The sequence below is a fragment of the Tetrao urogallus genome (assembly GCF_951394365.1).
Source record: "Tetrao urogallus genome assembly, chromosome: 2".
Classification (NCBI taxonomy): Eukaryota; Metazoa; Chordata; class Aves; order Galliformes; family Phasianidae; genus Tetrao; species Tetrao urogallus.
Genome location: NC_136814.1, coordinates 39,885,145 through 39,901,597, shown reverse-complemented (window position 1 = coordinate 39,901,597; position 16,453 = coordinate 39,885,145). Strand labels below are relative to the sequence as shown.

At 35.8% G+C, this 16,453-nt stretch overlaps 1 protein-coding gene across 1 annotated transcript in view; it reads left to right on the top strand.

Moving 5' to 3' along the window:
* The window catches only part of TTC13 (tetratricopeptide repeat domain 13), a gene marked incomplete at its 3' end in the record, with an annotated part of 36,972 nt that extends 20,818 nt beyond the window's left edge, over positions 1-16,154 (top strand). The window contains exons 16-23 of the mRNA XM_079550793.1: positions 4,375-4,458; positions 5,640-5,724; positions 7,143-7,252; positions 8,509-8,644; positions 9,477-9,556; positions 10,718-10,796; positions 12,399-12,478; positions 16,031-16,154. Of these exons, the coding sequence (XP_079406919.1) occupies positions 4,375-4,458; positions 5,640-5,724; positions 7,143-7,252; positions 8,509-8,644; positions 9,477-9,556; positions 10,718-10,796; positions 12,399-12,478; positions 16,031-16,154 (778 nt within the window). The remainder of the gene's footprint in view (positions 1-4,374; positions 4,459-5,639; positions 5,725-7,142; positions 7,253-8,508; positions 8,645-9,476; positions 9,557-10,717; positions 10,797-12,398; positions 12,479-16,030) is intronic.
* Between the last annotated feature and the right edge of the window lie 299 nt (positions 16,155-16,453).

The window sequence follows — 16,453 nt, the reverse complement described above, 5'->3', positions numbered from 1 at the left end:
ACTCCTGATTTTCCCTCATGACAATTCCTCTTTCTCCTGGATTTCAAGGGATAAGTACTACCTGGAAGATGCATATTTTTACATGCTGTTTTTAATTCCCAAATAATCTAAGGTTTATATTTAAGGCAGAGTTCATCACAGTTTTAACTCTTATGCACACTGCTTCTTGAAGACAGTGGCAGTGATTATGAAACAAAGCAGTTCTGTTACCGTTGTTCCTGACTTATAGTAGAACAAAACAGTTCTTGTTTAGTCTCAGAGAATGTCAGATACAGCAAAAGTGACAAAAGTAAGTAACCTGACAAGGGTAATAGTGCACTTTCAAACAAAGGTAAAATTTAAGATTCAACCACTGTTGTACGTTCCATCTTCTCCCATGCTGCAAGACTCAGTATTGCAGTCAAGACAGCGCTACCGCCCAGTAAGTGGTAAAAGTGTGAGACACTCAATGTGGCAACATCACTGTCAATCACAGGAGCAGAGGGTGTTTTTAAGTAAATACATAAGCAAGATTTCATCTTTTCTTCTCCCCTACTGTAGGAAGTATTGAATCCTTGATCTGTCGTTCTGCTTTTATCTGTTTCTTCCTTTTTGAGAAAGCATCTGGAAAAGGGCAGGGAAAAAAGCCTTTTTGAGAATAATTTTCTGTAGAGAAAAGCAGTGATAATCTGATGTTCACAAGCAGAAGCTAGTGATCATTTCTCCCCATCCTTCCTACCATTCTGCTAGGCTGCCCTTTGCTTTAGGGAGTAGTTACAATGTAGTTTTTAAATCCCTGTGAAAGTCAGTGTTTGCTCTAAGAATGTGCTGATTTTTGGACTGTGTTATGCTCTGCCTTCTGTCTTCCTTCAAATTAAATATTATACTTGGGTTCCAAACTGTCCATCTTTGCTGTTGCTGCATTCCTCTTTTTACACACCTGAAATCCAGCTGAAATGACAGCAAGCTGTTCTTTGAGACAAGGATGCTTTCCATACTTAATCCATTTCTATCTGTTCTTAAATTGGAGAGGAAGAGCTTAATTCCTATGTGGTCTGAACTTGCAGAAGACAAAGGCATTCATGTTACAAGACTTGATTACTATGCTGAAATAAGATTGAACATTTAATCTGCAGAAGTGCATCCCTTTTGCAGGCTGTTAGTAACTCTCTTTTTCACTGGTCAAAGTACTTTAATTGCTGGTGTTCTCTGCTGAGAGAAAAACAAAACTCACGATTCCAGTTATTTTGGTGATGCTGCAGAAATTTGAAATAAGCCTTATAAGTACTCAGAGTGGAAGGCCCACAGCTAATCAAACTTTAGTCTCATGTGTTTGGATCAGCCTTGACTTTTAGATGCCTCATCGCCATTTTTTATCATACTTTTTATTAGCAAATTGATTATTCTCTGCAAGTTACTCTTTTGGGGCTTTTTTGCAAGGAACAGTAGATTTAAAGCAGCCTTAGAAGCTGGTCCTACTTAGTACTGGTTGCTGATGACATCCTTTTTAACTCTAGGAATCAGTACCTGTTTGATCACTTTGAATCCCAATTAATACCTGTTTTTGTTGATTAACTTTCCATAGTAGTGGTTTGTTTCTGCTTTTGAATTCCCTCCTGATGATTTCACATCAGGTGCCAGATAAAAGAAATGAATATATCCATGTGGTGTATGGTTGTTTTAAAAAAAAAAAAAAAAAAAAAAAAAAAAAAAAAATTACTTTTCCAATGTGCTTAAGTCCTTTATAGTTTCTAAACAAAAATTTAGTAGACTATTAAGTAACACAAGGAGATTATGCAGACCTACTCAACAGGAAAATGGCTGCTAATTGAAGATAATTATAGGCTACAGAACTGTTCACTTTTTTGTTGATAACTGAGATCATTTTATGGTCTTTCAGGTGTTTTTCAGGATTATTGCTTTATATTAAGCTTACAATTTGGAAATTGTTCTGAATTCTTCTTAGATCATGGCTATCTGAAAACTAAGTATAATAAATTATCTAGTCTGACAAATGGCATCTCTTCATGATTATTAAATATGCTGAGATATAAGCTGTTCAGTCAAATAAAAAGTGCATCAATAGCAGTAGAGTGATAAGGACAAAATATCAGTTTTCTGTTCTGTATTCCAGTTCTAGATGTGAAAAGAGATGGTTAATGGTTTTTGATTTCCTGACTTACTATGGACTCTTCTGACAGTAGCTTAAATAATAGATAGTAACAATAATATTTTGGCATTCTGGCTAAGGACATTATACATTCTCTTGGAAGAATGTATTAAATATGACTGCAGGTACTGAGTTTGGTTCCATGCAGTTCATACTGGTAACTATAATTTCCTCAGTTGCTCTGATTTCATGTGGTATTGTACAAACTTTTAGTATTACTACACCATACAACTGTGCAATTTATTTGACAAAAATGAGGACTGGGTAGCTCTACAGGAGGGAAATAGTGGAAAGCAGGGAGGAATCATCTATTTGAACTAGTTAGCCACTGGAGGGTTTTAGAAGTGGAACTTGATTTTGTTGTTTTAATATTCATGACAGCTCTGGTCATGCTGAGTTCAAGCTATTTCTAGCTTGTTTGGTATAAACTGTACACAAGTAATTTCTGTGTGCAAAAATACTTGGATTAGACACCTGTTAGCATAAACATTTTCTTTACTCAGAATGCTTTGCATTTGCAGTCCAGGGTTTTCCTGACAGATGAATTTTGATATGGAGACACTAGCATTCAATGACTATTGAATTCAAGATCCATTCTCAGAATGGCACAGTGACTGAAGAGAGTCAGAAAAAACAATTTTGGTGTTTTGTTTTAATTTGGAGAACTTTTGCTGAAGGTATGTAAGAGAAGTCTTGTACTTTACTACGCTTGATAGGCTTCTAGGTCTGAGTAGTCTTGAGATTCAACTGTACTGGCTGTCTCTACTAACTTGTGGGTCTATACTTAAGTCGGACTATGACTTATTTCTCTTCTGGCAAATAGTGAAACTTGGTAACTTTGATTTACATTAGAGAAAACGTTTTTGAAAGCTTGAGCTATTTCCATGGGCAAAACAAAAATTTGGGATCGGCTAAACATTAGTGATATACTCTGTGTTTTGACAAAACAATAAAAACATTCTCTGGAACACAGTTACTTTTGAATCTTTGATGGTAGGGCTCATCAAACAAGACGACAGTAGGAATAAGCAAAAATAGTGTCTGACCACCCACTAAAAGTCTTCTCCAGTACTGCTTCTAGATAGCTTTACAGACAGGTCTGATTTGTACGTATTTTCCAAGATGTCACTAAAGGAAAATCCAGTTCCTTGTTCTGATGTGCTTCTGCCTGTTGTACAGATATTTTAAAAACAAATGGAAAATGATGGGACGTACAACAAGGGCAAATAATGTACGGAAACTTATCTTTGTCCTTCCTCTTTTCTTTCCCTTCCTGCCTCCCTTTACTTTGTGCAGATATGTATGTATTCTAATTCTGTTCAGTTTTTAAAGAGTGATTCTGCCATTGCAGTGAGAGTAGACCTGCTCTGAAGTGTGAGATGGTGGAGTGAGACATTAGGGAGTTAAGCTGCCAAAATCGCCTAGAGTGCATAAAAGCCAAGTGTATACACCTTCCTGTGATTCACCTTCCTGTGATTGACAGTGGTCTTGCTTCCTCAGAGAGCGATAACATTTGCTTTATAAAATCTTGTTTTGTAGACTGGGAGAAGAGGAAGGACTCCTACAAATGCAATAATGGTATGTAATTTTTCCTCTCAGAGTGGTTAGTATCCTAGCAGGGTTTTACCTAGTTTTTATTTATATTTTTCATAGTGTTCTTTGGGGGAAAATGAATTTATTTTGTTCTCTTCCTTCAGTAGTTAGTACTCCTAACTGTTAGGAATCAAAGCAGAATTAATTCAATATGTAGAGGTTCAGATGAATAAAGAAAACTGTATGTGGACTGTCAGAGTGTATCAGCCACATGTGTTAACAAATATGTAAACTGGGGAGTTGTTGGCTCTCAGAGTAAGTCAGTATGCACATTAATAGTTCTGTCTTAGTTCTTCAATTTCTACTAGCCTAAAAGTCTGAGAATTATATCTTTTTAAGAAGTGATAACTATCATATAGGTAGTGGATAGGCAAAAAAATAAGAAAATACCTGTGAAATACAGTTTATCTCAGAACAGTTCCAATGATACGTGAGTTTTTGCAAGTTCATTTTAGAATCTACATTCAAAATTGGAGATGGACAGTTGCCACTTCAGAGACACCTCTAGTCCTTTTCTTTGATCTAAAGGCATATGTGGATAAAATTCAGTCAAACTTGTAATGAATACTGTTTGTGTCTCATCCTGAAATGCTGGTCTGAAATACAGGACTTGAAACTGTTTTGTTTTGTAGGGGACAGGTGATTAACATGCGGTACTTGGAGTACTTTGAGAAAATTCTTCATTTTATCAAAGATAGGATCCTTGTTTATCATGGGTAATTTACTGATTTATTTACTTATAATCCTCCCTCTCCCATGTCTACTGCTTCACTCCCTTGGTGATACTGACTTGAAATTTACATAATATTAATTTCAGAAAGTCTGAAAGATATTTTCTTAATTCTACTGCCTTCTAGTTTTCTTATTGTCTGTAACTGTTGTATTTCTGAATGGAAATGCAAATCCTATTATTTGCTATTTAAACTAATAGGAAAATTATTATCATTACAGTATGCTTATTATTAAAAAATTCTGTTGAATTTGTTCCTGCTGTTTTGGCCAGAGTAGGTCTCAATTCTGTCTAAAAATGGTTTCTTCAAGATATCATGATCCCTCTAGGTAGAACAGAATACAATTTCTCTAATTATAGAGAATAATTTCTTGAACGGTGGAGTGATAAATCCCACCTGTGTGAATGAGGAGAAGGGATTATGGAACTTATGGATGGTAATTTTATATGAAACTGGTGTTTGGCAAGTAGTTTTGAAGGAATAGGGAATCTTTACTACTTGTTACACAAATGGGTTGTAGACTTTACAACCTTCTGCTCCAGAGCAGAATCTCAAATGGAAGAGGTGACTAAAGATTCTAAAATCGTTATTATCTGTTGCAAACTTTGATTGCTTTTTGATGAGTAAAATATTTTCATCACCCATAGCTCATTTGTGGCAACAATGTTCTGATAAATTTAAAAATTAAGAAACTCTTAAGTCCTCTAATTTTCCTTTGGCCTGGTAACTTTTGTTAAATATAGAGTTCTATTGTTCAGTTTGATTTTGCTATGTAAATATTGAAAATGAAAGCGCAGAAAAGTCTTTAAACTGTTTCAGATTTAGAACACTTAGAACAACCCCTTTGCCCACACTACCAAGTAAACCTAGTTCCATGCTTCAGAGTGACCAACAGCAAATGAATAAGATAAATTTGAAGTATGTTATTAAAGTCTGAAGCTGGAAGAAAAGAAATGCAGGTGATCTAGAATGGAGAGGCTTTGTTTTTTTATTTTAAAAAGGTACTAATAAATGAGCATGTGGCCAAGTATGAAGGAACTCCTTTTCAGAACATAAATTGTTTTCAATAACTCATTGGTTAGCTAATTAGATTAAATAAGCGGATTTTCAAAAATGTTAAAGAGTTCAACTACTGCAATTCTATATTTAGTTATTTCTTCTTCTAGTGCTAATAATCCAAAAGGACTAATGGAGGTTCGAGAAGCTTTGGAAAAAGTACATAAAGTAGAAGATCTTCTTCCAATAATGAAGGTAAATTGAAGAAAACACTTCAAAATAATGCAGGTTATTCTGGGGTCTATCCAATTCACCAGAGTGTAACAGTTGTGTAAAGCTTAAAATGAACAACTTGAAACACTAACTTCAGTTATTTCAAATCTACATATATAGAGCATGACCTTCCCTTTGGTAAATACACATGTGTGGTGTATATTTGAAAGGCTTGGTCTAGTTACGGTAACTACAGAAAAACAAGATGCTGAATATAATTCTTTGAAGCCAGCCCTTTCAGCCAGAGAAGTTTGTGATTAAATCTGCTGTAATGGGCTCATTGTGTGCGTGTACAGTATGAAGAAAAAAATTGAAAATGTGTCTGAAGGATAAGGAACATGCAAGCTCTTCTTGTATTAGCATCATTTGTGTAGGTCAGCACGTGGTGGAGGCTGGCAGAGGGGGACACAGGGAGTGGGTGCCCTTAGCTGACTGATCATCAACATAGAAGTGTGCTTTGCATTTTTGTGCTCTGGAACAAGGAACTGTTGAAATCTATAGTTTTTCTACTTGCTACTGGTGGTCCCTGTGTAACGGCTGTGCAATGGAACGTACCAAATGTGTTAAATACTCTTATCTCAAACAGTAAGGCTTAAGCTAGGTTTAAGTCAGAGGTTTTACCCCAAATTAATCTAGCATGACCAATAAATAAGCACTGAATAAAACTTCATTTACGATAGAATAAAATTTGGGAAGGAATAGTCATTCTAAATGGAGACAAACTCATAACTTCCTTGTCAGGATGTCTGCACTGTGGTTTCATTAATAGATCATAGATACCAAGCTATCTCTAAGCAAAACTGATTGATCACCATAGAACAGCTATTGTATGATGCATTTACCTTGCTACTACTGATGCACTGTCTGGTTTTGACTTTGCTTGCTATACCAATTGCTTGTGCACTATAGGTAACTTTCAGAAGCTGTGTGGCTCAACCTCTGAATTTTTCTATGGGGTGTTTTTAATAGGTATTACTGACAAATGAATATGCAAACACAGCCCCATAGTATGCCTCTTATGGCTACTGTAGAATCACAGACCAGAAAAGAAAATTGCTATTAGTGGAGTTAAAAGTGCAGGTTGCTCCAAAACAATGAAGAAAATGTTGTCTAAACATAGTGGACTCTATTTGGCTTAGCTTGAAATACATGTTTCTAAGTACTGGCAGCAAGTATTTTTCCTGGTTTTCATAACCTGTACATTTTCTCTGGTTTAACATGCCTGATTCAGTACTTCAGGTTTCCATTGAATAAGAAGAAAAAAATGAATGAAATAATGTAGTTAACAGTAACTCTGTACTGTTCATCCAGCTTGTTCACTTTCCAGTTCCAGATATTTCAGAACAATAGAGGCAGTCTATTTGCATTCACCCTATAATTACTTTCTTTTCCTTTGAAAGCAGTTTAATAGTAAGACGAGAGATGGGTTCACTGTGAACACAAAAGTCCCCAGCCTCAAGGATCAAGGGAAAGAATATGATGGATTCACAATTACAATAACAGGAGATAAGTATGTTTATTTTTTTCAGGGTCTTAAATGCATTAAGTAATGATGAAGTATTGGCAATTAATCTTCTTGAATGCCATTTCTACTTGTATAAAGTGGGTTTTGTTTTTTTTACTGGTGACATTTTTGCCACCACTTGTTTATTTTAGTGCTTCTGTTTCCTATCACGTTCCATAACAAAGAGGGAATATGGATGCTATTTCTGGAGCTCATCCTGTTGGGATAATTCTCTAACAGATAGCATATAAATGAAGGGAGTCTTCAATATTCTTCCTACAGTTTAAAATACCAAAAGGAGGAAAAGACTTGGTCTTTATCCATACCAAAGTACTTTTGTTGTTATAAGCCTTTGTCTGTTATGGAAGCTAGAAAGAGAATGAAAAAGACTCGTTTGGATTTTGGCCTTTTCATTTTGTGTATTCTTTAAGATGTTTGCAGATCCTGTATCTGCACTTATCAGTTTGAGCTATGTCACATGCTCAGATGGGAGTTTGGGCTGCTCTTTGAGTGAGATAACAAATTTCTTACTTCATGGATTCCATTTCTTTATCTTCTCAAAGAGCATTAGTCTGAATCTACCTAGGGCAGGCCAGAAACCCCCTCCAGCTACTAGTCAAAGTTTGACTAAAGTTGATTAAATTCTTACCTTTTAGTTTATTGATTATTATGGGCTTTTAAATTCTATGCTTGGGAATTTCCCCAAAACATGTGTGCTTCTAATGTGGGGCGTGGATTTTGAACTTCTCTTTTGAAGTGTAAATGTGTCTATTGATTTTTAATTTTACATTCTATTTCATACATCTCTATCAGTGAAGTGATGCAAAATGTCTTTATTTTAGAAAAATGTTTTGGTATCAGCAAAGTGATACAGCATCTTACTCTGTACACGTTTTATTCCATGTTAATGGTTTGTGACCCATATTTTGTAATTACACACTTATACCAAAGCAAGTCATATTTGATGAATTTCAAAGTTAACTATATTTTTAACTACATTTCCGAGGCAAAAAAAGATATTTTAAAATTAGATTACAATCTTATATATGACAAACTTGCAGCATGACAACATGTTTTAAGATTCAAGTGGGGTTTTTTGTTTGCTTTAGTAAAATGAAGGTAATCCACATAATCTCCTGCTTAAAGGGAAAAAAAGAAAGAGCAAATGTTTATGATGTGGTATTTAACTGCTGTGCATTTGTTACTTAGCCTGAATATGTACAAAAAAAATTATCTCCTTTTCTGCTTAATCTGCTTGATAGAGTTGGAAACATATTATTTTCAGTTGAAACTCAGACAACAGAAGAAAGAACACAGCTGTATCATGCAGAAATAGACGCACTATATAAGGATCTAACAGCTAAAGGAAAAATCTTAATTCTTTCTGCAGAGCTGGGGGTAAGCTTGTTTTAGTGACAACTGTGAGTTCCTTGCCAAAATTCTATTATGTCTTTGTACCTTGTGTTTAACAGTCAATGCCTTAATGCTTTCTGACAGAGATCTTAAGTAATAAAATTGACTGCTTGTTTAAACCTAGTTATGTCAAATAATATAAGAAGTTGCCATAATTCCATCTGCTAATGAAATCTGCTCTGCTTTGCTGCAGTAATTGGAGAAAGTCTAGACAAGCTCTTGATATCACAACGTGCTCTGCTATAGAAGTGCTAGACGTTTTTTCTCGTTTTTTTGTTTGCATGAGTTTGTGGTTGTCGTTTCAGTGATAAGCACCACTCAGGATCACACAAAGATTTGGTTTATAGTGGCTGGATGCAGGATGAGAAGTTACATGAACACAATTTTAGTGGTTTTTTTCTTTCCATGTATTCGTGTTCATTTCTGTTGCAATAAGAACCCAACTGTACTTGAGCCAGTGTTTTGCACTTTTCATTCTTTCACACAGTATAGATTAACTGTTTCACCTAAATATTTGGATTCCGTGTTGAGGGACATGGCTTAGTGAGTACTATTGGTGATAGGTGGATGGTTGGACTGGATGATCTTGAAGGTCTTTTCCAGCCTTGGTGATTCCGTGATTCTGTAATATAAAATGCATAACTGCATCTTACTTTTATATACTAGTTAAAATTCAGCTTGATATTTTACACATTTAAAACGGTTATACACATATAAAACGGTTATAAAATAAGTGCTGTAAGATTTTTCCAATATGTGTTTATGTATATGGTAACATCTGGATATTAAGCCATCTTTATCTTTTGCCTTTGCTTAGGAAGCAGATGCTGTGTGCAACTTGATCCTGTCATTAGTTTATTACTTCTATAATTTAATGCCGCTTTCAAGAGGATCAAGGTTAGTGATTGTCTTTATCACATCTGTTTTCTTGGATGCACTCTATAAAATGTCCATGTGTATGGTATCATACAGTTTTTTCACTGTCTAAAAAGATTAGTAATCTCTGAGTTAAGCTGTCTGACCTGTACTGTTCCTCATTTTATGCTGCTGTGGTGATGAGCACTGATTTTTGTACTGTTTTAAACTCTAGCCTACAATTTCTGGTAGTAACTATTCATGACCACACATATATAGAAAAAGACGAGTAGTCAGTATTTATGGCCTTTAGAATTGAAAAGAGTTATTTTTAAGTTGTAACATTTGGGTTCCGAATCTACATTGTGTTATACTGCTCAAATTTGACTCAAAAAGCTTCACTGAAACACATATTTTAGATGAGATACAATTTGGTACAACTTATTTTATGAAAACACACTGCAAATATTAATGTAGGTTAATGGAGTTCTTTTTGCAGCTGTTAGAATTACAAAATGAAACCCCAGCATAAATTATTATATTTCACAGATCTCTGCAACTGAAATTCCAATTTAATGCCAACCTGTCTACATCTAAAACTACTGTTAATAAATCTTCTCCAGTTGTTTCAAGTTTATTAGTAAACTTATTTCAGTGGAAAATAAATAACCAAGAGAGTTTCATTTCTATAATTAACCTTTAATTTTCTTACTGAGTGAAAAAATTAATGTAAGTTGTTTAAGTTTCACAATTAAATATCAATATATATATATTGAGCAGGTGGAATAAGGGGATTTCTTTCTGTTCTGTGGTGTCTCCAGCCTGGTTCATAAACTCATTTGGGCTTTAGCTAAGCTTGGAAACAGGAGTTTGCTTTTTATTCAGCTACATGGAGTTTTAAGAACTACCAAACCTGAAATTATAATTCTGACTACTGTGGAAACAGTGTTCTTCAGTAGTTAAACTCCATAGTATGATGGCTTCATACTAATGCTGTTTGAAAGTAACAGTGATTTCACTTTGTGTGTTGCACTTCATTTTTTTTAATATAAAATAGCTAGCATGTAATTTTATGAACCATCTGTGAAACAACACTGTATTCTTTTTTTGTATGTGTAGGCTAAAACACTGCTGTTTAAATGCTGTTATTTACTGTAACGCTATGGAGAGACTTTTACTGTGGGTATTGTTTGTTTGTTTTAGTGTGATAGCTTATTCAGTGATCATGGGAGCTCTAATGGCAAGTGGAAAGGAGGTATCAGGAAAAATCCCTAAAGGAAAGGTAAGTATCAAGGCCTTGGGGAAGGATGTGAATTTGAGGAAGGAGCTGTGAGAATGAACTGAAGTTGCATATTTATGTACTGGAGAAGAGATAGCTGCTTACAGTTGTGTCTTCCAGCCTGAGAGAGCAAATGAGACTTAGAAATAATATACCCAGTGCTTCTGGTTAGTCAAATTGCAGCAGATTGTGTCCCATAATAATCACACGTTTCTAACAGAAGCAATTCTTCTGTGCTGCACTGCTTTTTCCAGCTTTCTTTGAACTGAGCTCTGAGAATACTTTGGTATACTGGGTGGCTTTTCTGGATGCATGGCAAAAATTTTAAGCATGCATTGTATCTGTGAGCACTTCAGGCAAGCAGAAATGTATTTGCAACTTCTTGCAAAACCTCCTTCACCTCTGTATTCTGCTTAATACAAAATGACCTTGTTTGTAAGTGACTACATTTAAATACTATACCATCTTGCTCAATTTCCCTTTATTTATTAAATGGTTTGTCTGTTAGCTGTATTACCTCCTCAACACGAAAGAAGTGAGAGCACATCTGTCTCTTTAATGTATTATCAAAAAATCATCAGAATTCCAGTCAGAATCGATGCTGAAGAAAATATCCTGTGTGGATAACTGAAAAGAGAGTGACTTTACCTTCTGTTCTAGAAAGTCCTGAAAACAATGAAGTCTGTCCTTTCAGTACAATGAATTTAGAAGGCTGATAAGATCAAAAAATACAAAAAGAAACAAACAAGGCCATGAAGAGAATGTATGTTGTACTCCTAGTAGCTTACAAGTGCATATTAAAAAAAAAAAAAATCTATCTTTTCATGCATTATCAGCCTGCTCTGAAGACAAAGATGCCCAGTTATCAGGAGTTCTGTTATTTCCTGGCAGAAAGTTCTGCTAGTAGCTACAGCCACATATTATTTGTGGTGGTGGAATGCTCAAACCTGCAGACAGCTTTAGTGCCTGGCGTGCAAACTAAGTTGTTCAGTGGTGAGAAAGAAGCTGATCTGTGCACAGATAAGTTAATAAGCTTCTGTCCCACCAGCAGTAGAGGTAACTTTCTTTCAGAACTCTTGAATTCAGTCAAAGTTTACTAAACCACAAATGTTTCAACTTAAATATTTCAGTTTTAATGAACCAATGTGTTTTGAACGCTGTTTTACTGAAAACTTATTAGCTGTAAATATGAAGTTTTCCATAGTTCTGGGCTATGCATAGTTAAACTTGTCTGAAAGCTCACAGAAAGAAATAATACAGAACATGTGGGAAGTTCAGAATAAATTTGCCATTCCTATGACACAGTATTTTGTGGAATAGAGTATGTGGAAGTGAGAAATATCCTGGTTTTAATGGTTAATTGGGTGCTATAATGAGGGGATAAAACCAGTATTTTCTTGGCACTGACTCAATAGCAAAGACATCTTGCTAAGAGATAATTAAAAAAAAAAAAAAAAAGTAAACTGGATTTAGTCACAAAATGAGGATATGTATTTTAAAGTTGAATTTATGTATTACAAATATTCAAGGATGAACCTCCTGAAATTAGAAAACTTGAAACTTCTCCCATTTTTAAGATTTTTTTAAATTGTTTTGCTTTTTCAGCTTGTTGACTTTGAAGCAATGACAGCACCAGGATCTGAAGCTTTTAGCAAAATAGCAAGGAGTTGGATGAATCTAAAAAGGTAATTCTTTTTGTTCAGATAAGGAGAATGAGGGTGGAGAAGTAAACTATGAGGAACTTTGTAGGTCAACTTTAAGCTTGTACTAGAAGAACTGACTGAGACATGATGAGTTTAGTGAATGACTCTTCTTACTCTTATCAAATCCTAATTTATAAAGACATTTCTAGTTTAACAGAGCAGCAGTCTAGAGAGAGTCATCATGTGTTAGTCTCTGAGAAAATTTGTTGACTTAACATTTGCTTTGTTTTGTCCTGTGGTCTAATTTCCTTTTTTTCTGATTTTGTTATTAACAAATCTTGTCACTGAGTGAATAAAACAAGAGAAAAAATGCAACTTGGTTGCTCTTTGCATTATTATGGATCTCTTCAAATTATACATTGGAAGTGGTGTGCTTACTCGTTAGTACTATTTTAATTTGGAGAAAAGGTATTCTCCAAGTAAATGGAAGTTTTGATTCTAAAGAATTGCATTAATATAACTGTGACTTCAGTATAATGCCTACAGATTTAGGTTTTCTAACGAATAGATTTTTGAATATTGAACATTTTAATTCCTTGTCAGTACAGCAAGATCGTTGCATTTGATTTGTCTCTTAGTAGTTGTTCCCTGAACAAAATCTTAAAAATGGGGTCAGAGATAAAAACAAACAAACAAAAACAGCAGCAAAACAGTTTTAGTGTCCTTGAGGTCGGGGTCACAGCACTTAAATGGTGCTGAGAGAACTGACCAATGTCCTTAGAAGGCTGTCTGTAATCTCTGAGAATTTGTACAGATCACAGGATGTTTGTGGTGACCAAATGAAAGGAAGCCTGTCTCCAAAAGGTCTGAAGGACCATTCAGGGAAACTAGACACTCATCAGCCATGCTTTAGTTGCTAAGTCAGTCATGAGGTCTTTCCTCTAGCAAAGCATTTCAGGCTATGTGAGAGTCCTTATTGGCTGTTTCTTAAGATAGGGTGATGAACATGTTGCTTTCTGCAGTAGAACTGCTACGTTTGTGGATGGGAAGAGAGCAACATGTTTATTTTGACTTCAGTAAGGTATTTGATACTGCCTCCCACAGTATTATTGTACTAAGGTAGCTGCTTGATTTCAGCTGGGACTGAACTGTTTTCTTCAGAGTGTTTGGTATGATGCTCTGTTTTGGTTATAGGAGAAAAAACAATGTTGATAACACACCAATGTTTATAATTTCTGATAAGCAGTGTTGTACAAAGCCAAGGTTATTCTCAGCAGAGGGCCTAAGGAGCTGGGAGAGAACAGAATTAGGACAGCTTGCTTAACCTGGCCAAAGGGATGTTCCATACCATATGATGTCAAGTGGAAAGATTTTTTCAAGAGAGTAGGAGTTTGTCTTGCTCTTTCCTACTGCTTGGGGCCTATCTGAGCACTGGTCAGGGGATGGTGAGCAATTACTTGTGCATCACTTGTTATGCATTCATATATATATGTAGTCATAACTATTTTCCTTTTCTTGATCTTAGTAAATAGATTTAAGTCACAAGTTCTACATTTTGGTTTTTTTTTTTTTGTTTCTTCTCCATCCCACTGGGAAGAGAAGGAAGTGAACAAACTTCTGCATGCTGCTTAGACACTTGCTGGGTTAAACAGCAGCAATAGTTCATAATGGTCTGGATGAATGGACTAGTTGGATAGAAAGCAATTTGGATGATCAGATTTAAAGAGTAGTTAGTGAGTCGGGCTTCACCTGTAACCTAGTAACAACTGCACCACTGCAGTAATCTACCTTGAGACAGACCTGGAAGAGGCAATGGAATGAATGGAGTTCTTGCTTGTGGGGTTAGGAGGTGTTTCCCCACTTTGGTGTCCAGCTGACACACTTGAGGACAGGGCTGGATCTGGAGGATGTAGATAAGCTGCAGGAAGAGGCCAGCAGGAACCTTATAAAGGTCAACAAAGACAAATGCAATGCCCTGTCCCTGAAGAGGAAGAATCCCATGCAGCAGTACAGGCTGGCAAGCAACTTGGTGAAAGAGATCTGTATGCTTTTGTAGACAGCAGACAAAACATGAGCAGGCAGCAAATCCTGGCTGCAGAGAAAGCCAGTAGCATCCTGCGCTTTGTTAACAGGAGTGAAGCCTATAGATCGAGAGAGATTATAATCATTCTCTGTTCAGCACTTTAGATCACACCTAGGACTCGGTGTCCAACTTTGGGGCTGTTAGTACAGTAAAGACAACGATTAATTGGAGTGAATTCTGTAGAGGGCCACCAAGATGGCAAGGCACATATCTCAACAGCAGGAATTTGATCTTGTTCAGCTTGGAGAAGAGAAGGCTTAGCCCTAACAACAGCTTTCTGATATTTATTAGAAGTATAAGAGCAGTGCTTGGTAGGAGGATAAAAAGGAACATACATGAGTTGAAACAAGGTTCAGATTGAGCATAATCTTTTCACCCTGAAGGTAATCAAGTAGTGGAGCAGGCTGCCCAGAGAGACTGTGCAGTCTCCATCCCTGGAGATTTTCAAGACCTGACAGGATGGAGCCCCAGGCAGCCTGCGCTGTCTTTGCAGTTGACCTTGCTTTGAGCGGGATGTTGGATCACAAACCTCCTGAGCTACTGTGTGATCCTGAGAGCCCATAGAACTCCACAGCTCTGTGTTAGTGCTAAATATCGCATGCTGCTCAATGTTATTTAACTCCATCTGTGGCGCTCGGTTTGAATTTCGCTAGGCTATAAAATGTATTTGTAAAGGACGGATGCTGTTAAGAAGACTCAAGTCTGACTTTATCAGGCAGGAGTTAAAATTCTACATATAAATTCAGTCAAGCTCAGCCTTCATTAAGAAGTGATATTTTTAAACTAGTGTAGCAAATAGCAGTTGATGTTTCTTTAACAGTTGTGGGTTTTTGCTAAAAGTAGTCTGTGCAAATATTGTGACTTGGTTGTCTTAGAAATACCAAATGTTGATGGTTCCCACTTTTTTTTTTTCTTCTTCTGTAAATTCCCTATTTTATACACTCAACCTCTTTTTAAATCTCACATTCACATATCTTCATCAGGGAAACTTTCCTCTTTGGAAATAGCTTGAAATAGCTTTCCCCTTTCTTACAGCTTGAAGTCTTCAAGACTTCCTTATCTTATGCACTACTATTTCTATACCACAGACAAATTAACTACTCAGGGTAATTACCTTCACTTATTACTTTATGTTCTTTAAGTTGTGGTTCTATAGATATTTTTCTCAGCATCAAAGACAGCTTTTTTAGCATTTTCTTCTCTCTGGCTCATTCCTCACTCATCTCTCAGTTGAGAGAGGAAAGCCTGTGCTATGAAACAGTCTCAGTTACAAATAACCCATGCCAAAACCACAATTTAAAACAGATCAGTTTCCTGATCTGATTTGCTATGGGATATCACTGATAATTTGAACAGTACAGCTGAGAGGGTTGGAAACAGGTTCTTAACTTCAAATCCCAAATTTGTTGAAGTGGATAAGCAGAAATGTAAACCAATATGTTAGCTTCCAGGTAAAAAATTCCTAATTTAGAATAAATGAATAATTGTCTTTTTTTTTTCTCCTCTTTCAGTATTTCACCTTCTTACAAGAGCCTACCATCAGTATCAGAGACCTTTCCAACCCTGAGAACGATGATTGAAGTGCTAAATACAGACTCTTCTCAGTGTCTAAAAAAACCTGTTGTTGTGGTGTAATTTATACAAATAAAAAGCCGAAGTATACTGCTTCTTAATTTATTTTAAAAGGGAAAACATGTTCAAATTGGGTTTATTACTTATGGTTTTAGAGTATGTGAACTTATTTGAGTAAATATCACTACAGAAAGAAAACTTTGTGACCAGTAGAATTAAAAACAAACAAACAAACAAACAAAAAAACCAACAGTTAGCTTCTTGTATTCTGACATACCCTAACAGAGAATTCAGCTGTCCCGAGGCCAAAATGAAGAGCAATAAGATATTCCCATCTCAGTTATGTTCTATATATTCTGCAG